The sequence below is a fragment of the Molothrus ater genome, chromosome 17, assembly GCF_012460135.2.
Source record: "Molothrus ater isolate BHLD 08-10-18 breed brown headed cowbird chromosome 17, BPBGC_Mater_1.1, whole genome shotgun sequence".
Lineage (NCBI taxonomy): Eukaryota > Metazoa > Chordata > Aves > Passeriformes > Icteridae > Molothrus > Molothrus ater.
The window spans coordinates 8,568,732-8,592,293 of record NC_050494.2 but is presented as its reverse complement, the minus strand read 5'-3'; the positions used below and the strand labels follow the sequence as shown (position 1 = coordinate 8,592,293).

Below are 23,562 nucleotides of genomic sequence, written 5' to 3'. Positions count from 1 at the left end.
GAGCGCTGCTCGCCCCCCAGCCCCGAACATTCGGCACCACAAACCTCAGCCCCGGGATGGTGCTGAGTCAAACCAGATCCCAGCCAGCGCCCCGGGACCCCCACGGGGCCAGGGTCCTCCCAGCTGTCCCCAGTGCCCAGCGACATTGTCAGAGGCCGGGTCACCCAAACCGCGCTTCCCCCAGCTGCAGGATGGTGGGGGATGCTCTGTGCTGCATCCCTCAGCGTCTTAGGCAGGGATGCTACTGCGGAGCCACCCACAGGTATCCACAGCATCACTCTGAGCCCCACAACACCCAGCCATGCCCAAAACACCCACCTATACCCCAAACACCCACCCGCACCCCACAACCTACCCCTGTGCCCTACAGCACCCAGCCGTGCCCACACGGACCCATCTCCCCGCACAGCTCTCACCCATGAGCACAGCACCCCTCCGTGCCCCCCAGAGCCCCCATCGGTGCCCGGATCCCCCCAAACCCCACCCTCCCATCCCGCACTACAAGTCCCGGGGATCCCCGCGGCAGCGCCGCCCCCGCCGCTCCCGCCTCTCCCCGCAGCACCATGGCCGCGGCCCCGGTGCCCGAGGGGGCTCCGGTGGAACCGCAGGACAGGTAGGACCCCGCTTTCCTTTCCCCGGGGTGATCGCTCCGGGACGGGACCGGCCCCGCGGCGCCCCGGGGCCCCCGGCTCGGGTTCGCCGCCGGTTCGGGGCTTGCGGTGCCGGTCCCGTCCCCCACGGTGCCACTTCCGCGAGTGGGGCCTCCCCGAGCCCATCGCTCCACGAAATCCCTGAGCTTTTCCCACCAACCGTTTCTTCCCACCACCGCTTTATCCGTTGTTTATTTGCATCCTATTTCCCCCCTCCCTTTCGTGTTGTTACCTTTTCCCTTATTTACCTTATTTTATGGTTTTTGCCCTGAATTTCCCAGCTGATAAACCACAGCCTCCCATTTTCCAAGCTTGCTCGCACATGCATCCTCTCCATCAAGATGAAGAGTGGTACAACCTAAACTTTTCCACCCAAAACCCCCATACAGGGTGACTGCCTCAGTCCCCCCCCCCCCCCCCACACACACTCATGTTTCCCCTCTATTTTCCAGCCCCTTTTTCCAGCACAAACCTCAGGGGACTGACTGCTCCCAAACATCAAATATCTGGGAATTGCATTTGGAGCATGACTGGTGCTCCAGGAATGTGGCAAAGCTTACAGGGATGGAGCATCCCTGTATCCCTGCTTGTAGGGTACCAACACCCCACCAACCCTGGAGTCAGTGCCAAAGCATCCCTTGTGTTCCCGTCCCTCCTGTTCCCATCCCTCCTGTTCCCATCCCTCCTGTTCCCATCCTCGTGTTCCCATTCCTCCTGTTCCCATCCCTCCTGTTCCTGTCCCTCCTGTTCCCATCCTGCATGTTCCAGCAGCTAAGCCCATTGCTGGCAGCTGCCTGTGCCCTTCCTCTGAGTCGGTGGTGGATAGCAGGGAGGGTGAGGATGAGGATGAGGATGAGGATGAGGATGAGGATGGGGATGGGAGGAAGGAGTCTCCCTGAGTTGTGCTGGTCAAGTGAGGGATGAGTAACTGTGTTGTGTAACAGAGCCCATCCACCGTGGCTCCCACTTGTTATAAATAGCAACAGATAATTGGGTTTGCAGAGGGAAATGTTTGTCCTTTTGTGGCGAGGGAGCAGAGACCATAACAGAGCTGGAAGCTCTGAGCGTGGAGCTGCTGAGATGAACCATCAGCTCCAGTGGCTCTCGCCAGGACAGAGCTTGGCACAAGGCTGGGTAAACTGGAAATGACGTTCTGTGGGTTCCAGGATGGGCATGGGCCTGACATGTGGCAGTGGGATGGCAGCCAGGTCCCTCCATCCCTTGTGTGGGTTCCTCCACCCCTCAGGCAGGTTCATCCATCCCATGGGCAGGTTCCTTGATCCCTTGGACATGTTCCTCCATTCTTTGGCTGTGTTCCCTCATCCCTTGGGATGGTTTCTTGGACAGGGAAGGCCCAGCCAAGAGCTGGCACTCATGGATCCAGCCCAACTCAGCAATGGAGGAAGCAGGTTTGACCTCCACGCTCCTGTGGGTGCTGCTCCCAGGATGGGATCTGGGAGCAGGATCCTCTCCTGGGAACAGGCATCCTTCCACTGGGGGCTTGGTGTGTCTGCAGCTCTTACACCAATCCAGTGACAGTACTTGTGACCAAATGAGGAAAATCCACATACAGTCCAGCTTCCATCCTTAAATCCCAGGGGAAACCCACCCAGCAGCTGCCAGCACCAGAAGGAAAAGGAGATCCTGGCCTTTGTGCCTGCTTTCCTCTTTTGCCATATTTTAAGTCTGCCATTAGAGGAGGGATTTGCTTAAAAATCACCAGGAAAACCCAGGAATTTCAACTTGTGCAAGAGCTCAGAGGGTGGGAAGGGGCTTGGGAAGCAGAGATTTGTACCAGCAGGAAGGCTCGGTCCCAGCTGGCCTTTGGAGCCAGTGTGCCCCACCTGGGAGCCCAGTGGGAATGGTGGGTGGGATGCTGGGAGAGTTGCTCCTGTGGCCTGGACATTTAACAAAGGCAGGAAAAGTGGCAGCAGGAGCAGGCGATAAGGAACAATATCCCTGGGCCAGGGCTCCTCGCCTGTGTCCCGCATCCCTTTGCTTTTTTGCTTCTTTAATGAGAAGGAACAGAAGTGGCTCCGGAAGAGAATTTTATTTTTAAACTTCTGAGAGAGCTTTTACAGCGAGAAGGGAATCCAGGCAGAGACCAGGGGTGGAAAAGTTCCTTTGATCATCGCTCCCTTCCCTGACTTTGGGACAGCAGCTGCAACTCATGCTGGGGACAGGTTACCCCAAAACCCTCCTGTCCCTGTCCCATGCCTCAGGACCAGCCCCTCATTTCTGGTTCCCATCAGGTTTCCATCTTTTGAGATGATGCTCTGCAGGTCCCACGGGTGAGCAAGAGCAGGAGGGGTGTCCTGCCAAGTCTGGGAGGCAGTGTGTTTCACCTGCCTCTGGAATAACCTTGATGGCTCGAGGAGGAGGAGGAAAGGGACTTTTTCCATGTCTGGCCCCATCTCCAGGTGTTGGCACTAAGCAGGAGGGTGCTCCCTCCCTGGAAGCCCTCTGCAGTGGGTGTGCAGGGGCCAAGCTCCTGTCTCACCATGCTGGCGTCTCACTTGGTGGCCATGGGACTTTGTCTGGGTGCTCTGTGCCCCTGGCAGAGCCTGGCTGCCCTCCTGTGTGCCCTGTGCCACCTCCTCCCTTCCTTGGCAGCCAGAGGCTGTGTGCTGAGGGCAGCTCTGCCCCAGTCTCTGCTTCAGGGTTGGCCTGGACCCCCCCTTGCCATGGTGCCCAACATCTCCCACCTTTGGCTCATGTCCTGCCCTTCAGCAGCCTCCTGGCTCCCTGGCCTTCCTGCAGCTTGCCCAGGCTCCCTGTCCTCCCTGGAGAGGCTGATGCTGGAAGAGGAGCTGGCTGGCCCGGGGGGGCAAGGGCAGCTGGCAGGGAGGGGGTGGCGGGCACAGCCCATGGGATGTTATTCTTAGCCACCGGCAGCCCCGGGGTGTTGAGTTTCACCCACTTGTTTACTCCAGGGCTGAGGGGCAACTCTTGGGGAAACTGAGTGACCAGGGGGGACCCTCAGCAAGACCCCCCACCGATGGGAGCCAGGGGAGAGGGGTGAGGGATGGGAGTCCTGGATCAAAAAGCCCTACATGGCCAGCAGCCCCTGGCCCCCAGCCCCAGCTGCTCCACCAGCTGCATCAGGGGTGCTGGCTGGCTGGGTGCCCCCTGCCCTGGGCTCATCCCCCCTGCCCCCTGCAGCCCCCTCCCCAGTGGTGTGGAGAAGTCCCTGGGAACTCACCAGTGCCGGGGGACGTGGATGTCACTGTCCAGTTGCCCTCCCTGCTGAGCCCACAGCCCAGGGCGGCCGAGCACCCTCAGTGCCAGGAGCAGAGGCACTGGGGCTGGTGTTTATTGCCTGTGCTGGGGCAGTGAGGGGAGGTGTCACCTCATCCCCAGCCCCCCTCTTTTTCTTTAATCAAGCCAGTGCTATTAATATCAGGTAATGAACGTAATCTGGAGGTTAAGCTATCCTCTTATGCTGCTGACCGCCCGCAGCTCCCGGGAACAGACACTCCCCCTGCTCTGCTCCCTTCTCCTGCCGCCATCTTCCAGCCCCCAGCTCTGCTGGGGCTCTGCCTCACCCCGGCCTCGTGGGACCCTTCAGTGCCCATTCCAGGGGGACACTCCCTCCATGGCTCTGTGCCCCAAGAATCACCCTGGGAGCCCCTCTGGCACAGCCCCTTCCTCACCCTGCTAGTGCCAGAGGCTGTGGGACAGGGGCTGAAGTCTGGGCAGGGACAGGGGGTGACAGCCTCAGTCCAGGATCAGCCCTGGACTGGCAGCAGGGGGACATGAGCAGCCCCCCAGCCTTCTCCAGCGTCCGCATCTCCGGCTGCTGGGCCCTTGGGCCAGATGGAGGGTGAGTTTTGCTTTGGTTTTGGGTGGAATTTGCTGGTTTCCATCTGTTTGTTTGCTGGAGTGAACTCTTGGTGGCTCCTGTCCCAGTCCCTCAGCCCCAATTCCTGTCTGAAAAGATTGGCTTCCCATGGGCTGGGCTGCAGCCAGCTGGGCACCTCAGCAGGCTGTGGGGGGCTGCTGGGGGGTCCATAGGGTGGGAGCTCAGTCAGTGGGGTTGTTTACAGGGTGCAGAGCCCAGGACATGCTCTCCTGTCTGCTGCCAAGTTCAGGTTTGGGGCTGTGCCATCTTTCCTTGCTGCTGTGGGTGCTTTTGGGACCTGCTGCCTTTGCTCTGCCAGCCCAGCATGGATCCAGGGTGGTCAGGGGTCTCTGAAGGCAGTGGGATGCAGAGAGCCTGGGCACAGGACACAGGGATGGTGATGGGAGCACAGTGGGAAGGAGAGGGGTGTCAGTAAATCTGTGCTTGCACTAAGCAGGAGCAAAATTCTTCCTTCATTTGTGCTGGCACAACAGCAGAGCTGGAGAGCCCTTCTCAGGAGCAGGACCCCCCCAGGCTTCCTCTGGGACACTCTGTCACAGCAAAACCCACATTAGAGATAGAAGTGAGCCAAGACACACACTCTGGTTCATCAGCCAAGGTCCAGGTTTATTCTTCCTCACAGCTCAGCCAACAGACTTCAACTGCTCACAGTCTCTGACTACAGCAGGCTCCCACTGTGGGGCTCCCTTGCAGGCTCAAACTGAGCCCACAGCAGACCCCTCACAGCAGCAATTCTCCCTCCCGTTTGGTCAGACCTCCCCCAGCCAGCTCATCCTTATTGGTCACAGCTGTGACCCACTAAGGGCAAGGCTGGTTTTGGTAATTAGCGCAGCTGTGGCTTATCCAGGTGAAGGTTGCCTGTAATTCATTCTCCTACAATGCTCCAGCAAGGATGTAGCACCTGCAAGGAAGGCAAAAAGCATCCCCAAAAGCTGGGGACAGCCTGGAGAAAGCTGGTGGCAGCCAAGGCCTCCAGGAAGGCTTGGCAGGAGAGGGGTTGCCAAGCCCAGGTGACGTTTCCTTTCCTGTTTGTGTGGCTTTGGCACCCCAGGGGTTTGCTCTGCTGGGGAGGGTCCATGTGGGACAAGGACCCTCCTCTGGGCAGAGCAATGGCATTGGCTCCAGCTCTAAACAGAGTCCCATTCTCTGGGGGCTTCACCTTGTGGGTACAGGGCATTGCAGGGGCTTCAGCACTGCTGCAGGGAATTTCTGTAAAGGAGTAGGGAGGAATGGCCAGTGGGGATGGCTGAGATCAGCCAAACCTTTGGAGCAAGAAGAGCCCCTTCCTGGCAAAGGCAGCCGTGGAAAACATCTACAAATCTTGAAGTGTAACATTAGGAGAAAAGGCATGACCTTTGGAGAACTCCAGGACAGCCCTACAGTCCCACAGCCACACTTCTCCCAAATAAATCATGGGAATTGTGGATTTGAGAGGTGTAGAATATCATCTGCCTGTAGAGGATACAGATGTAGATGAGGCGTAGATGTACAGGTTTAGATTATACTGAGAGAAATGTGTAGAATTTTGGTGAAAGTCCAGAATTATTTGGATGAGATAAGGCAGAACACCAACTCTTGGGATGGGATTCAGGTGTTGCATCCCAGAGGAGCCTCAGGTGTGCAGGGGGAGGATGGCTCCACTCGTCTCCCAGGGGTGTGTCCCTGCATCCTGCAGCAATGTCCCTCTCTGGGGGTGCTGCAGGCACCCTGGAGGGCAGAGTGGAGAGATGATGGCAAAGCAAGGTGGGGCTGTGGCTGTAATTCTGGGCACTGGTGGAGTCCAAGCCTCTTCCTGCCTGCCAGGACCTGGGTGATGTTGATGCTGGTGGGAGCAGAGCTCAGCCTTGCTCCAGCTCCAAAAAACAGAGCTTCATCCAACTCAGAGTCACTTTGGGAATGGTGGCCTGGGTCAGGGTGTGCAGGCTGGCACAGCAGGGCTTGGTGCTGTGTGACACCGAGCAAGGGGCAGAGCAGCCCCACGGGCTCTCCTGTCTCACGGAGGCTGACGTGCAGTCCCACGGGAGGAGCAGCCGAGCTCAGGCTCTGGAGCAGCGCGGTCCCAGGGGAGGGGCTGGGATGTGGATGAAAGGAGCCGCTTTCTGCTGTGGTAAACAACTGTGTTTGTGTCACCTCTGCTTTTATCCAGCTGAAGTGACGTCGTTTGTGCCCCAGCACCGGCCTCTGCTGGCAGCCCCGCTCTGGGAGTAGCAGCACTGGTGGGCAGCAGCTGCTGCAGCATCACCCGTGGGACAGGAGACCCAAACATCCCGCCTGGGTTTGCTTCTCCTCGTGGAAGGAGCCATTTTTTCACAGGGAGACACCCCAAAAGGTTTCCTGATGGGTGTCATCTCCTGAGGTTACTTTTAAAGAGTCGTAGTTGGGGTGTCTTGGGCTCCTGGTTGAGCCTGAGCCTGGCAGTGCTTGGAGCTGGCTGTGTGTGCCAGGGATGGGGGGTGTTGGTGTCCTGAGCTCTTGTGGGGAGCACCATGAGTGCCCAGCTTAGGGTGGACGTCGGTGGGAGAGCTCCTGTCTCAGGGGCAGGAGCTGCAGCCTCCCCTTTGTCAGCAGGAGTTCAGCAAAGCCAGGCAAATCCCTGTCCCCTTGCCTGCCCCACAGGGATGTGCCAGGGGTAGGGATGGTGTGCTCTGGGCATCCTGCCATGCCCAGGGCGTTTGCCAGGGGGATCCTGCTGTGCCCAGGGGGTTTGTTTGCCACGCAGGGTTGGGGGTTGCCATATCACTTAACACACAGATGGCCCTTCTGAAATTTTGAGCTTTATCTAAAATTGTTCTAAAAAGGCCTGGGGGAGGGAAGGGAATTAATCTTCATACCAAAACAGCTTAAAATCAACCCAAAATCTGTAAAGCCCTGCAGTTTAAGCCCTTTCAAGAGCAAGCCATAACAGAGCAGCAGCAAAGCCCTGCTGGCTGGGCTGGGCTGTACCAAACAGTGATGGCTTGGAGCCAGTGGTGCTCAGATCTATTGATTTCCCTTCCAGCCCAGTCATGGCTGGGGAGAGGAACAGCAGGAGCCAGGAGAGCCCTTTGCACTTTCTCCCAGGGAGCAGACATCCCTCTGGGGCAACAGAACAGGAGCAGGGAGGAGCAGGCACTGGTATAAATAATCCTCCCTGTCCCTGAGCTGGCCAGGCAGCGGCTGCAGCTTATCTCCTGGCCAGAGGCCACTTATCACCTCCAGGCCACAGCTCTCCTCCTGCCAAGCTGGAAAGGGCTCTGGAGGGTGCCTTGTTCCTCTCCAGCAGGGAAGATAAAGGAGAGTGTTCAGCAGCTCCAGGGCTTTGGGTGAGCTCAGAGCTCTCTCAGCTCCCAAGGCAAAGCTGATGGCTCTGCCCAGCTTGAAGGCTTGTCCCTGGGGGCTCCAGAAGCTTGGGAGAATTATGTCTAGGGTGTGAGTGGAGCACTCAAAGTGGGGAGAGGAAATGGATTGGGGATGGGGGGATGAGGATGGTTGTGCTGTAACCCGTGTGTTTGACTGCTATCCCCAAGAATGGTCCCTGGGTACAGCAGGATGGGTTATTGTCCCCTGGAACACACCCCTCAACGCTTTGAGAGTTCACTGGGGGATTTATTTCATGCAGACATTCCTCAGACAGCAGGACTTTAGGCATGGATGTTTGCATGGCACCTCTTCCAGTTTAAAATTGCTTCTGTGTGAGAATTCCTGGGTGTTGTCTGTGGCTGTGGGTCACAGAGCTGTGGGTGCTGGTAGTGCTGCAGCGGGGCTGCGCTTGACCGACTTCACCTGTGTGACTCGGGATCCCCAAAGACCCCGCTCCCACACCCCAGGCAGGTGTGTCCTTCCCCACCAGGTAATTTTTCCCCTCTCTCCCCACGCAGCAGCAGCAGTGCAGAGTCCCTGGACAGGCTGTACCCCGCCGTGGGCTCCTCCAAGCCCCCGCGCAAGCGCACCACCAGCCAGTGCAAGTCGGAGCCGCCGCTGCTGCGCACCAGCAAGAGAACCATCTACACTGCAGGCCGGCCCCCCTGGTACAACGAGCACGGCACGCAGTCCAAGGAGGCCTTTGTCATAGGTGGGTCCCCTCTGCACCCTGCCACCGCTCCCACGGCTCTCCTGGAGATACCAGTGCGAGTCCTGCCCCACCGCATCCTTGGGAATTGGAGGTTGGCTCCAGCCTGGAGAGGAGCAGGGGGACTGCCTGTGGTTAGACTGGGCTGGCTGAACCTCAGAGTGTGCATGGGTTGTAGGAGACCACGCTCTGCTTCTTTTCCCTCAGCTCCTGCTGCCTGAGCTGTCCCAGGTTCCTAGAGATCCTGGACTGGTTCCCATGCCAGCACTCCCCATGTTACATAACCACCTAACAATGGGTTTCCCAGCTTTTGCTGGGCATGTTGCTGGCAGTTCCAGTACATGCCATTTGACATTTTCCAGGATAATCTCTTGGAGCGCCTGTGACTTCCCTCTTTGGAGGCCCCTCCAGCTTAGTGCAACGGTGCAGGACCTGGGCTCCAGCCTGTGGTGGGAAGGGCTGTGCCTGGGCTTGGTGGCTTCATCACCTTTTCCCTGGCAGGCCTGGGAGGAGGCAGCGCCTCTGGGAAGACCACGGTGGCCACCATGATCATTGAAGCTCTTGATGTGCCATGGGTGGTTCTGCTGTCCATGGACTCCTTCTACAAGGTGAGGCTGCACCCCTGTTGGCCTGGCCAGACTCCTCAATTTGCCATTGCCCAGAGAAGCTGTGGCTGCCCCATCCCTGGAAGCATTCAAGACCATGTTGGACAGGGCTTGGAGCAACCTGTCCTAGTGGAAGGTGTCCCTGCCTATAGCAGGGGGTTGGAATGAGATGAGTTTTAAGGTCCCTTCCAACCCATACCAATCTAGGATTATGTGGTAACCCCTGGTAAGGAAACACGTTGTAGATTTAGGGACAGCCATGTGGTTTTTCCCTTCCAGTGGCTCTTGAGGGGCAGGGAAGAGTGACTGGGCACAGCAGAGGGGAGGGAAGTGCCCAGCCATGTGCCCTAAGCTGTGCTCTGTGGCAGGTGCTGACCAAGCAGCAGCAGGAGCAGGCAGCCAGCAACGACTTCAACTTTGACCACCCCGACGCCTTCGACTTTGACCTCATCATCGCCACCCTGAAGAAGCTGAAGCAAGGCAAGAGTGTCAAGATCCCCATCTACGACTTCACCACCCACAGCCGGAAGAAGGAATGGGTATGGGACACCGAGGGGGGTGGGACAAGGTGGGGATGGCCAGGGCAGGACAGGGGGGAGCCAAGTGCACCCCTCCAGCCCCTGCTCTGTGCAGTCTGATTGGTGCTGTCACCCCCTGCTCTGTGCCTGGGTGCGTTTTTTGGGTGAGCTGTCACAGTCACAACCCAGAGAGATCTCCTGGGACAGGGCACCTCTGACCAGATGTTCTGTGCCTAACCACATCCATTTTGACTCCACAGAAAACCCTCTATGGCGCCAATGTGATTATCTTTGAAGGCATCATGGCATTTGCAGACAAGGAGCTCCTGAAGGTGAGGAAAGGTTTTGAAGCAGATCCAGGGAGAGATGGTGGGAGGATGCTCTCTCCTGAGGTCCTGCAGCAGGGAGGTTACCTTCTCTTCCAGGTTACACCAGATGCTGCAGCACTTCCCCAGGTAGGAGGAATAGGGTTTGACTCTCAGCAGCTGGGGAAGAGCCCCTGGCAGAGGTCAAGTGTTTCAGCAAATACCTCAGTCTCAGCTGGTGCATAAACACAACTAGAAATAGCCCACCTCCACACTGCATGCTGCAGTTTCCACAGCCAGGGGCAAAGTCTGCTGAACTTCTACTGCACAGAGCCTGGTGTTCCTAGCATGGAATCATCCAGCACTTCAGGCTCTCTTGGGGATTATTTGGATATATCATAGGATCACAGAATGGTTTGGGTTGGAAGGGACCTTAAAGCTCATCTTGTTCCACCCCCTGCCATGGGCAGGGACACCTTCCATGAGACCAGGTTGCTCCAAGCCCTGTCCAGTCTAGCCATGAACATTTTCAGGAATGGGGCACCCACAGCTTCTCTGGGCACCCTGTGCTAGGGCCTCACCACTCTCACAGGGGCAAATTTCTTCTCAATATCTCATCTAACCCTTTCCTCTGGCATTGTGAAGCCACTTCCCCTTGTTCTGTAACTTAAAACCCTTTTCCAAAGTCCCTCTCCACCTCTCTTGGAGCTTCTTTGGATACTGGAAGGGGCTCTGAGGTCTCTCCAGAGCCTTCTCTTCTCCAGGCTGTACAGCTCTCTCAGCCTGTCTCCATCCCTCAGAGCATCTTTGCAGCCCTGACAAATGCTGCAGCAGGCAGTGAGCCATACACAGACTTAGCCAAGCTCTGTCTGAAAAGTTTCCTCCCCGGCCAAGTGAGAGCTTGGGTTGCACTTTCCTGGAGCAAGGATGACCTCCAGTGGACAGCTGGGTGAGAATCTCCCAGGAGACTCCACTCAGCATCCCCGCTCCTGCCTCTTGCAGTTAAGGACAGTCATGAGCTGCCCTGCTGTGCTGGGCTCCTTTCCAGCATTAATTCCCTGCCTGTGGGAGAGGCTTGGAATGAGATGATCTTTAAAGTCCTTTCTGATTCAAACCATCCAAGGATTCTTTGATTAAGAAGCCAGTGCTTGGTGTGTGTCACAGACAGTCACTCCTCATCTCCTCCTTGCTCTTAAATAACATCCAGCAAGGTGTTGGAGCTGGTTAGCAGTAGGGGCAGAGTTTGGAGCAGGACAGGTCTCAGGAGACACGAGAATAAGGTGGCAGCAGGGGGCTCACAGCAGCACCAGCCAGGTTCCAGGGAAAAGCTCCGCTCAGGCTGGAGCAGAGCAGAGCCAGGCCCTGTTAAACACATACTGGGCTGGGCTCAGCCCCACTTGGGGCAACAGGCGAAGGTGGGTTGAGTCCCACACCTGACCAGGTGGGATTTATCCCCTCCCCTCTCCTTTCAGCTCTTGGATCTGAAGATATTTGTGGACACGGACTCGGACATCCGCCTGGTGCGCCGCCTGCGCAGGGACATCAGCGAGCGGGGCCGCGACATCGAGGGCGTCATCAAGCAGTACAACAAGTTTGTCAAGCCTGCCTTTGACCAGTACATCCAGCCCACCATGAGGCTGGCTGACATCGTTGTGCCCCGAGGTACCTGCCCAGGACCGTCCTCAGGGGCACCCCTGACAGCACTCAGAGACCCCAGCCCCCTGCTCTCAGCTCTGGCCTTTGTGGTTTCCTGAACCCTAACCCCAAGTGTAACCCTAATGGACATGGTTTAGTGATGGGCTTGGCAGTGCTGATTTAATGGTTGGACTCAATCTTAGAGGGCTTTTCCAACCTTTACAATCCTGATTCTGTGATTCTTTTGCTTTTTGGTCGCCTCAGGGAGTGGAAACACTGTGGCCATCGACCTGATTGTTCAGCACGTCCACAGCCAGCTGGAAGAGGTGAGAGCTGCCTGGTGTGTGGGTGGTGAGGGGGGTTCACAGCCTTGCTGTGCTCTGGGTGCCCAGGTGGGAATGGCCTGCCTTCTCCTGTGCTCCAGGTGTGGGAGTTCCTGTGAACTCCTCTCAGCCCTCTCCCTCAGCCCAGCGAAGGAAACTGCCTTCTCCCTGTGCTCTGGTTGGTCCTGGCTCCTCTGCCAGCTGTGGTCCAGCTGCAGCTTCCTTCCCTCCCTGGGACAGCAAGTCATGAGGGGACAAACCATCCACCCTTCCATGATCCAAGGGATGTGTCCCCCTGCCTGCAGCCCTCCCAGGGCCAGCATTGCCCCAAACCCTCCACTGCTCTTGGGCTTCTCCTCTTCCCTCCCATGCAGACACTGCTGCACAGTCTTTCCAGTCAGGAGCACACTTCTCCTCTTCTGTGCTGTGTGCAGCTCCTGGGTTCCAAAACTCAAAGTCTTGTCATGTTTGAGCCCCAATCCAGGCACATGCTCCATCACTTCCCCACTGCTGGCTTTAAGTCTTCTCCTGTTTGTCCTGGGCCAGTCCTTACCTGTGGTTTGGGACTCTGCAATGAACTGATGGCATTTTGTGTTGCTGTCCCCGAGCAGCAGAGTCTCCTCCCACCCCATAGCTTTGGTGATGTTTCAGTCATGGAAATGCTCAGAGTGATGTCCTGGGAAGTGCAGGGAGTGTGACCTGGGTATAGACGCACTGGAAAGTAAAGGGCTTGATTCTTTCAAGTCTTTTTTTGGAGCTCCCAGGTGGCAGGAGCTGCTCAGCCCTAGGATGGGAGCTGGCATGCCTTGGCATCCAGCTTCCTGTGCCTGCTCAGGAGGGACTGCCCTTGCAAAGGTGTCTTGACACTTTCCTCCTCCTGGAGTACCTGGCTGCCTGAACTCCCAGCACCGAACTCTGGTTGGGAGGGTGGTTTCTAAACCCTCGGTCACAGGAAGAAGGCTGGAAGCCCCAGCATCTCTGCTGGTGCCAGGCTGAGAAGGGCACCCAGCCCTGAGGCAGAGTCCAGGAAAGGGGAATGGCTGTTTCCCCCAGCTCCTGGGATCCAGCCAGGGAATACCACAGCAAACCCAGCACCCCCAGGGTGCCACTGTGAGCCAGGCAAGGGGTTGGCTTGGGGAGGGCTTTCCTAACCTGGGGAGGGGAAGAAGGGCAAAAAGGCTGCATGTGAATTCAGGAAAATACTCCTATTTTTCCTTTTCTTTTATCTTGAAACGACCCTGGTGTTGACAATGCTTAATACCGGTTGCGTTGTGTCTTTGTGTTGCTGCCGCAGCGTGAACTCAGTGTCAGGTAAGAGCCCTCACTGTGTCCTGTGTGTGCAGCCCAGGCATTTCCAATGCCAGGCACTGCTTGGCCTCACCCCACCCACAGCAGGACCAGCAGAGTGCATGGCCTTGTCACCCCCATGGTGACAAAGGCCACTTGCCCTTAACTTTGGGATGGCAGGGACAGGGCTGCTCCCCAGGGAGGTACTGCCAGCCTGAGTGCAGACCCCTGAGGCTGGGACCGGGACAGGTTTGTAGCTGGGGATCTCCAGTCTCTGCTTTGCATCCTGAGATTCTCTTTTGCTTCTCTTCATCCTCTAAAATGAACGATTTTCAGAGCCACTTTCCATCCCTGATGATTAAAGATCATTAAACATCAATTATTAGATTAGTCAAAGCATCTTGAAAAAAGGGTGGAGAGTGACTTTTTAAATGGGCAGATAGTGATAGGATGAGGGGGAACAGTTTCAAACTAAAGGGAGGACAAATTTAGATTGGGTAATAGGAAGAAGTTCTTCTTGTGAGGGTGCTGAGGCCCTGGCACAGGTTGCCCAGTGGTGATGTGGCTGCCCCATCCCTGGAAGTGTCCAAGGCCAGGTTGGATGGGGCTTGGAGCAGCCTGGGATAGTGGAAGGTGTCCCTGCCTTTGGCATGGGGTTGATGTAAGATGCTCTTTGAGGGTGGTGGGAGCCCTGGGCCCCTCACTGCACACAGGAATCTGCCTGGAGGCACCCAAAGGAGCGTGGCACCTTCACATGGCCAGAGGTACCAACTTTCTCACAGATTTGGAGGATGCAGAACCTTTTCTGGAGGACTGAGAAAATCCTGCTGCCTAAGTCCAGCAGTATTTCTAAATTCTCAGTATCTGCAGGCGATGCCATAACATATATGCTGAATTACTTAACCTCTTCAGCATGGGGCCCCAGATGGGACTTCAGCTCTCCTGCTTCCATTAAGAAGCCACCTAGGCTTTCAGGTATTCTTTCAGGGAGCAGAGGGAATGCATTACTGAGGAGGGGTTTCCATTTAGATCTCCATCATTGCATGGAGATACTCAACTCAAGTAACCTTATGATTTACATTTGGCATACAATGAGCTTTTAAAATAACTGAGATGAACATGGAAAAGGCTCTGCTTTACTTATTTCTGCCTCAGCCAGGCACTTCCTAGACTAGACAAGTGGATGTTTTATTTTATTTCCCTTTGCTTGTTTAACACCCTGGGGCCTGATATTTCCATACAGACACGTAAGCTTCCCTCTGTGTCTGGAGGTCCAGGTGGGAAAGTGCTCTTTAGTATGAAGAGAAATTTGTGGCTTTAATAATGGCAGGAATAACATCAGAGAGGAGACTAATATGTGTGCAAATAGGAATGTGTATATAGAGACAGATAGATTCTTAAACACACATAAAATTTCCTTTCTCCTCCTTAATCAAAGGGTTGCTCAGTACAAGTGATATTCTTCTGCGCTTAAAAATTGGGTATTTAATATATCCATACAGTATTAGAGATTTTATGATAGCAAGTTTGGAAAGGTAACTGTGACCTCCAGAAACACCTCTGTGATCACCACACTCACAGGTGGTTTTATGTTCTGATTAAAGCTTCCATTTATGCCTTTGACTGAAAATCTGGAAAAAAATTCCTGCAAAAACCCAAATCTGTTGCTGCTGCTGGAGGCCCAGTGCTTTACTGCTGCTGTGGTTTCCCCCAGCGCTGCTGTCTCTGCAAGAGGAGTGGGGTGGATGGAGAGTCACATTGAGTGAGATGTGCCTGGCAAACACAGGCTTTTCATCGCATCACAACACAAACAATTCCCCATCCTCTTGTCTGGAATGGCTCCATCTAAATGTCACGGTTGTTCTGAAGTCACTGCTGTTTGGCAGTGGTGGGGACACAGGGAGGGCTTTGTGCTGGTAGGATAAAACCTGAATGCTCAGATCTGGCCCCAGTCCCAGGTGTCTCTGTGGCCCTTGTGCTCCAGGGCTGCCTCTCCTGGCCAAGCGACCGTCTGGGACAGGCAGGGAGTGCCTTTCCCCACTCAGGTGGGTGAATTCTGGGGGGTTTAAAGCAAGTGATGCCTTCCTTGGACATGCAAGGCTTGTTTTCATTCTGAAACCACTGGCTCCTGAGGAGCATGCTTGCCTTTCCAGTTAATCCCTCAGAGCACAGCTTGGACCTTAGCATTCTTAGGATATTTCCTGTCCAGCTTCCCCCCTGTTTGACTGTGCTCACGCTGGAGATGTGGTTCCATCCCAGCACTCCCAGGTGGGTGTTCCTCCTGGAGCCTGGCAGCAGGAGCTGGAGCAGCCAGCCCATGCTGAGGCTCAGTGCTCCCAGCCCAGCCTGTTCTCCATCCCTCCTGCCACGCTCTCAGCATCCAGCCCCGCTCCTGGAGCCGCCGCTCTTCCCAGCCCGTTCCCCTGGCCAATCAATATTCCCCACCCCCAAGGTCCCGATCAGCTTGGCGTGCCCTTTGCCAATTGTGTCTTTAAATATCAACCCGTGGCGCAGTTTAATAGCCCTTGTTTGAAATGTCAGCCCTGAAAGGCAGCCGTGTACGTGTTTGAAATGCCTTGACTGCATCATCTCCTTTGTAGCTGGATGTCTCTTGTCTGCTTCCTGCTCGATAGCATGTTCCACAAAGAGCCAAGGATGCTCCCTGAAGCCTTCCTGGGAGATGGTCACCCCTTTCTCTCTCTCTGTCTCTCTCTCTTTCTTCTTCTTTCTATTTTATTTTCTCTTTAAAGCCTTTGTTCTCAGGGGGAAAAAATAAGTTTCCAAAATAAGACGTTTTCTTGACGTGCTCATGGCTGCCCGTCTGGATGTTCCGTCACAGTCCGGTGTTGGCAGGGAGGGACAGGAGGCATCACAGTCCCTCCTTCCCTCCAGGATGGGCAGGGAGTGACACAGAGGATGGCTGCTGGAAGGGCTGAGCTCTTTCCTCAGCCTGCAGGCCCTCTCCAGTCATGGTGAGCCCAGGGCAGGTCCAGGTGAGCCCAGGGGAAGGAAAGTCGTCCCTGCAGGTGGTGTTCTGTTCAGAGCCTGGTTTCTCTCCACATTTCCAGTGGTTTTGGCTTTCAGTGTTCTCCAAGACTTGGAGATCATCATCAGGCAGGAGGGGGACACCCCTGGAAGCCCACAAGCATTTTGCCTGGGAGCAGGGCAGGTTGGATGAAGGATTTTTAGATTGGGCAAAGGTTTTTGGCCTTGAGTGCCTGTGTTTGCTCTGAGCTTGCATTGGAGCCCACAGTGAGGGCTTGGCATGAGCCCTGGAAGTGTTGAGAACAAGTTGGATAGGGCTTGGAGCAACCTGGTCTATTGGAAGCTGTCCCTGCCTGTGGCAGGGAGGGTGGAATGAGCTGATCTTGAAGGCTCCTTCTCATCCAAATCATTCTAGCATTCTATCGTTGTATGTCCCTCCAAACTCCAAGAGCCACCATTGCAGTGTGGTACTACCTGGGACCCAGGTGGGACAGTGTCCCCACTGTGGCTCCAGGACAGTGAGAGCTGACAGTTCTTTTCCCCCATGGAGCCAGGAGTGAAGCCAGTGCTGTGGAGAGCAGTGGTGACATGCCTTGGTCACCAGGGGAGGAGTGCTGTGTCTGCACAGTGCAGGTCCAAGAGCCATTGATCAATTAGGGGATTTTTTCCCCCTCTGACTAATGACAGTGCTTTCTCCTCTGTTTCATGTCATGTTTGTCCCTCTCCTCTTAAACTCTGGGTGTCTCCTGTCTTGTCTCCCCTGAACATCCCTCCCACCGGGTGACCAGAGGAAGCTGCGCTGGGATATGTGAGGAGACAAATGCTTATGGCAGTGTTTGGTTGTGACTAACAGCAGGGATGGGCGAGGGCTGTGCAGGGTGAGCTGCCTCACTAACCCTGCCAGGGCACCTTGGGGCACACAGCTCATGGGGTCCTGCTTTGCTGGGGCTATGTGTGGGCCAGACAGAGGTGGGGGCACTGGAAAGAGAAGCTTTATCCCAAAAATGGGAGCTGTTTCCCCAGAAAGCACCAGGGGGAGACCCTCAACACTGAGTGGCTTCCGAGCAGGGTGGTATCCAGACCTCCCTGTCCCCACACTGCGTGGGTGTTGAAGGAAGGTGGGGAAAACTTGGTGACAGAATGCTGACAGCATTTCTTGGGGGTCTCCAAGTTGACAGCTTGGGATGCCGGGGAGGAGTTCCCACTGCTCATGGAGGTTGGAAAACCCTTGGTATCTCTGGCAGGGAGCAGGAGTCAGGTCACACTGTGACAGGAGAGGGGCTGCCCATTCCGCTGGCATGGTGGGATGCTGTGACATGGACCTGGCAGCGATGGAGGGGAAAAGTGCCAGTAGGCAAGCTCAGTCCTGTGCTCCTTGGTGAGCTGTGGTGATTGGAGATGACCCAAACAGCTCCTCTGGTTTAGGTGACAGCAGTTTTTCACCCGGGCAAACCCAGCCAGGGCCATGTGCAGGTGTGTGGCTCTGTGTTGGGGGCCTGTCTCTGCCCCATAAAGCAGGTGAGCTGGCAGCCCCCATGCCAGCACCAGTGTTTTCCCAAGGGCCTCACCACCACATGTTGGCATCCCAGGAGTGAGAGGGGTTTAGGCAGGGCTGTGCCCCCAGGATCTGTCTCCAGGCCAGCTCTGGCACGAGAGGGAAGGGAGGGCTGTGGGTGCTGCCAGCAGGGAGCGTCTCCAAGGGCTTCTAACCCATGGGACAGCGACTAACAGAGTGAGCTCGCTTCACTGACAGCAGGGCCGGGGCCTTGAGGGCTGCTTGTCCCAACCTGCAATGGGGTCTGCACACAGCAGGCAAGCCCACGAAGGAACCATAACCCATCCATGCTCTCTGCATGGCTGCCAGCTCTCCTGGAGTGTTCCCTGCATGGGGCTCTTGGCTGCTACAGAGGAGTGGAGCTGGTAAAGCAAGAAGGAGCCCTTAAGTACCCACAGACCTTGGGAATGTCTCATTTGGTGTTGGTTGGCCAAGACCAGGAGATGGCTGTGTGGATGGAGGCCTCAAGCTCTGCCCTCCTCCATGCCTATCCATCTTCTCTGTCTTCCTCTCTGCTTGCGTGCCTTTGTGTGCCATTAATCCAGGTTTCTGCTTGATTTGAAATCTTAATCATGCAGTGCTTTCATTTGCTCTCTTCTCTGCCTCCCTGACATCTCTGTGTTTTTTGCTGGATGCAGCCACTGGCACGTGTGTGATCTGACGTGTGGCTTTCCAACCCCAGCCCTCCTCCCAGACAAAGTTGCTTGTCCATCCTGCCCAGCCTTGTGGAAGCCAAATGTGACCTTCTTCTCATTACTGCCACTCTCACAGGGAGAAGTGACTAATGGGGCTCCATTGTGCACTTCCCTGTGAATGGTGTTCCCTTGATCCCAGAATAGCTCCCAGCCCTATTCGTTATGTGGAATGAGTCACACAGAGCCAGTCCTGTCCAGCCATAAAGTCTTGAAGCTGTTCCCAATTTGGAATGGCCCAAGTGGTCTCTAAAATAGTCACATTCCAGATATGTGCCAGCCTGGCTGCCTGTCCAATTCCTTGTGGCATCTGGCACTTGTAGGTCAGAGACAGCTACAACAGCCCCTCCTCACCCCATGAGTCCAAGATCCATCAGTAGATAACTGACTCTGGAACAGGAGAAGGTTCTGATTTTATTTTCTACTTTCTTCCCAAACAATGGAAACCAAGATGGGCCAGACACCTTCAGAGAAGCTGTGGCTGCCCCATCCCTGGAAGTGCTTAAGGCCAGGTTGGATGAGGCTTGGATTAACCTGGTCTAGTGGAAGGTGTCCCTGCCCATGGCACAGGGCTGGAACAAGATGGTCTTTAAAGTCCTTTCCAACCCAAACCACTCTATGATCCTGGGTGAGCTGTCCAGCAGGAAGGGCAGGCCCTTGTGCTGCAAGGTCACCCTAACTCCAGTGGCCCTGGTTTGTGGGTGCAGGTCCCTTTGCCATGGCAGGGACCAGGCGGGGCTGGCTGCTCACTCAGTTCAGCTGGATGGCCTGTGTGTGTGTTTGCAGTGAGAGATGACATCTGGGAGGATGGCTCTGGCCATGTTATGTGCTCCACCCTTTGGGCAGCCTTCCCCAGACCTTCTGACCATGTGTTTGGTTTTCAGGGCTGCCCTGGCCTCTGCCCACCAGTGCCACCCCCTTCCTCAGACCCTCAGTGTGCTGAAGAGCACCCCTCAGGTGAGGGGCATGCACACCATCATCAGGTAAAGCCCCTGCTGTGGCTCTTGGGGTGGGATGGGGCTCAGCTGCTGATGGGATGGGCTGGTCTGTCTTTGGGCTTCCCAATCCCACTTTTGCCTGTCAGTATGGCTTGGAGACAGAATAGGGCAGATGGTGGTGTCCCCTGCATAGAGGAGCTTGCCAACAGTTTTTCTGCTTTTTACCTTGAAACAGACAGCACAGTTTCAGGCTCAGATGGTGCAAACAAGAACCAGGAAAGGGCAGGGACTGCCAGACCTCTGCCAGCATCTCCTGGGACATGTTTTGGTCCAGAGCTGATGTTGCCTTTCCCTCCCCTCTAGAAACAAGGAGACCAGCAGAGACGAGTTCATTTTCTACTCCAAAAGGTTGATGCGGTTGCTGATTGAGCATGCGCTCTCCCTGCTCCCGTTCCAGGTGGGTTCATGGCTGTAGGTGCTGGGTTTCCTCTCTGATTCCTAACCCTCAACTGCTGGGGAGCCAGGACAGTCCTGGTGCTGCTCATCCAACTTTCCCCATGAACCAGTCCTTTCAACCCTCAGATTAAAACACACCAGGACTCCCCAAGGCCATGGAGCAATGCTGTAGCCCTGGGTGATAATTCTGTATTCAGCCTTGGTGTCCAAGGCTCCAGCCCCTGCAGCTTGCTGACTCCAGGGCTCCTGTGAGAGCCACATCAGAGCCCCCGGTAACTCTTCTCACATGTTTTTTGTAGAGTTGCACAGTCCAGACCCCTCAGGGACATGACTACGAAGGGAGGACATACAGTGGGAAGCAAGTAAGTGGAAGCCATTGAGACCTGCCTCATGGGGGTTCACTGGAAGCCCTGGCTGCCATCAGGCTGGGTTTGGTGCCTGCTATCATGAGTATGACACCCTGTACCACCAGGAAAGGCAGACTGGTGACCAAGGGTGCCATCAGCAGTGTCACTGTGCCACTCATGCCCTCTCACTGAGAGTGGCCTGGGAGAAGCACAGCCCTCTTGGAATGGATGTGCTTTTAGTTTGCCCATTAGAGTTCCCTGCTGCTGAGACCCAGTGTGGGGCGGTGGCAGCTCCTACCCCGTGTAACCACCCTGTGCATGTGCTGCAGATCACCGGGGTGTCCATCCTGCGGGCGGGAGAGACCATGGAGCCGGCGCTACGTGCGGTGTGCAAGGACGTCCGCATCGGCACCATCCTCATCCAGACCAACTGCAACACCGGCGAGCCAGAGGTAAGGCCCTGGGCTGCTCAGGACATCTCTTGGTGTTAACCTGTGTGCAGGCTGGGGCCGTGGCTCAGGTGTTCCCTGTCAGCCCTTCAGTGAGCCAGCAGTTTGTCTTGGCAGAGGTTGAGTGCTGTGGAAGCTGCTCAGGTGGGTTTTGCCAGCAGGCTTGTACACACAGGGGCTGGTTTGTGCTGGCTCCGAGCTGACAGCCAGGGTCCAGAGACAGAGAGGGAGGAGGGATCCTTCACTCCTCAAAGGGAAGGGCTCAGGTTGTTCCATTTGCCTGCAGCCTCTAAGCTGCTCTCTCTTTCCTGCACTCAGCTCCACTACCTGCGGCTGCCGAAGGACATCAGCGAAGACCACGTCATCCTGATGGACTGCACGGTGTCCACGGGCGCTGCGGCCATGATGGCAGTGAGGGTGCTGCTGGTACGGACGGGTCAGGCAGGGGGTTTGCTCTGGAGCAGCCTGCAGAGCACCAGCCACAGCCATGCTGAGGGGATGTGCCTGGAACTGACTCCTCTGCGGGAACGAGGGTGTCAGGGCACACGGCACAGGCTGGGGTAATCACCCTGAGCTATCCCTGTGCATTTCCTGTAGGATCATGATGTCCCAGAGGACAAGATCTTCCTGCTGTCCCTGCTCATGGCAGAGATGGGTGTCCACTCGGTGGCCTATGCGTTCCCCCGGGTGAAGATCATCACCACGGCTGTGGACAAGAAGGTGAACGACCTCTTTCGGATAATCCCTGGCATTGGTGAGTATCCTGCTAGGAAGGACTTGTGCTGAGGGGATTTTTAGTGCTTCTGGTGGGGAGAGCACATGGTTGTCAGCAGCAGTTTAGGTCTGGCCTCAAATTACCCAGAGCCCCACTGCCCTCATGGGTCCTGCTGCCAGCTGGGTGTCAGGATCACCATGCTGGGTCTGGGAGCTGCAGGGCAGCCATTGCCTTGTCAGCAGCAGGAGCCATTCCACATGCCATGACCCCTAGGCAGAGAAGTCCGGCTGGGACAGCTGGAGCAGCCTTGTGCCCACCTCTTTCCCTAAACTGCCACCTTCCACAAGTTCACCCAAAATAAGCTCACTGTGTTCTGTCCTCACCTCTACTGTGCCAGGAAACACCTTCCACCGGGTGGTAAACCAGCCTACAGGCTGCTCCAGTTTTGCTGCCACTCAAGTTTTCCTGCTGTTCAAGCTGTCAGATAAACCTGTTCTGGTCCCCTTGCTGTGATGAGGACAGGCAGCAGGATGAGTCTCAAGGCTCCCCCAGTGCTGCACTCTGACTCTGTGTCTCCCCACAGGGAATTTTGGAGATCGGTACTTTGGGACGGATGCTCCTCCTGACTGGAGCGACGATGAGGATGCTCTCAGCACTTAGCTGGATGTGGAGGTGCCTCTGGCACCAGGCAGCTTCAGCACCGCACCTTAACCCCTCTGTCCAGTGCAGATTTCTCCTTCCTCTCACCAAGCATAGATATTTTTTTCAAATCTTACATTGGAGATCTAGGGCATATTTTTTCAGAGAAACGTAAATCCTAGTTTGACTTTATGGGCAGTTGCGTGTCCCAGCATAGAGCGGAGTTAATTTATTTTAATTTAAATATTTGCCTATATAACTTATTGGAGATATTTTATAAAGAACAATAATAAATTTTTTCTCTGGTTTTCTTGAACTGAGCCATTCTTTGTCATTTCCCATGGGTGCCTAGAAGGATTTGTGACCCTTTAAGACTACAGTCCTGGGAGGGGAGATGCCATGAGCAGTGGTGGGAGGTCAAGAGTACCACACCTTCAATCCAAATGAGGACTTGGTACTAGAGTACAGGTTTCCCTCCTGCCTGAAGGAAACCAAAGCTATTACAGAGTGTCCAAATGAGCTACACAGGGATGATGAAGGATCTGGAGGGAAAGCCATATGGGGAGCAGCTGAGGTCACTTGGTTTGTTCAGCCTGGAGGAGACTGAGGGGAGAAACCGTCAGGATCTGCAGCTTCCTCCTGAAGGAGGTGGAGGGGCAGTCACTGATCTCTGTGTGTGACCAGGGACAGGGCCTGAGGGAACATCTGGAGCTGTGTCATGGGATGTTTTACGTTGGATATTAGGAAAACATTCTTCCCCCCCGCCCAGAGGGTGCTTGGGCACTAAAACAAGCTCCTCATGGCAGTGGTCACAGTCCCAAGGCTCCCAGAGCTCAAGGAGCATTTGGACAACAATCTCAGGCACATGATGGGATTGCTGGGGTGTCCTGTGCAGGGCCAGGAGTTGGACTCAAAAATCCTTGTGGGTCTCTTCCTACTCAGGTGATTCTGTGAGGTTCAGCTTGGATCACGAAGAAGCCCCAAGTGCCTGTTGTGAGTTCAGCAGCCAAAGTGAAACAGAGCTCACCCCAACCACAGCTCTTACTCAATCAGAGCTGCTCGAGGCATGGTGAGAAGCAGGTCCTGTGTCTGACCAGGGCACAGCGAACAGGATGTGACCTGTCACAGAGCAGGGTCACCTCAATGGAAGGGGAGCTGGCCCCACATGAGGGGGGGGTTCAGCCAGAGGAGGCTGTGACCTCCAGCGCTGAACATGGAGCATTTTCCTTTCCTGCAGGATTCAAAGTTCCAACCCAACACCTTTGTGCAGGAGATGAACATCCCAAGAGGAGCAAAGCTACCTCTTGTCTGGGTAGCCCTAGCCTGGAGCTGGCTCCTGAAAGGTCAGGCAAGGCCAGCAGGTGCTGCTGGCAGCGCGGGATCGGGAGGGGGATGCTCTGCCAAGCCCTCACCAAAATGGAGAATCACCTGGTGATCTCTCAGTGTGGGCGTGGGTGTGACCAGCCCAAAATAACCGCCACTGCTCTGCAGCACATTGTGCAAATTCTCTACCAGATTTAAAAGAAAACACACCCGAGTTCCTGCCAGCACTT

At 55.6% G+C, this 23,562-nt stretch overlaps 1 protein-coding gene across 3 annotated transcripts; it reads left to right on the top strand.

Moving 5' to 3' along the window:
• Positions 1–544: 544 nt before the first annotated feature.
• UCKL1 (uridine-cytidine kinase 1 like 1) lies at positions 545–22,325 on the top strand. Of its 3 annotated transcripts, none has more exons than XM_054516662.1 (15): positions 545–613; positions 8,370–8,563; positions 9,062–9,168; positions 9,534–9,704; positions 9,944–10,015; positions 11,461–11,650; positions 11,888–11,949; positions 17,007–17,026; positions 19,350–19,448; positions 19,767–19,860; positions 20,159–20,221; positions 20,536–20,658; positions 20,974–21,081; positions 21,253–21,409; positions 21,954–22,325. In XM_054516662.1, exons 1-15 carry the CDS (start codon positions 564–566, stop codon positions 22,028–22,030), a joined length of 1,587 nt encoding a protein of 528 aa, XP_054372637.1. In that variant the 5' UTR covers positions 545–563; the 3' UTR covers positions 22,031–22,325. The 3 variants fall into 3 exon arrangements, with proteins under 3 accessions (XP_054372637.1, XP_054372636.1, XP_036251537.1); XM_054516661.1 differs by lacking the exon at positions 545–613 and adding an exon at positions 4,120–4,473; XM_036395644.2 differs by lacking the exons at positions 545–613; positions 17,007–17,026 and adding exons at positions 4,120–4,473; positions 13,241–13,257.
• The last annotated feature ends 1,237 nt before the right edge of the window (positions 22,326–23,562 follow it).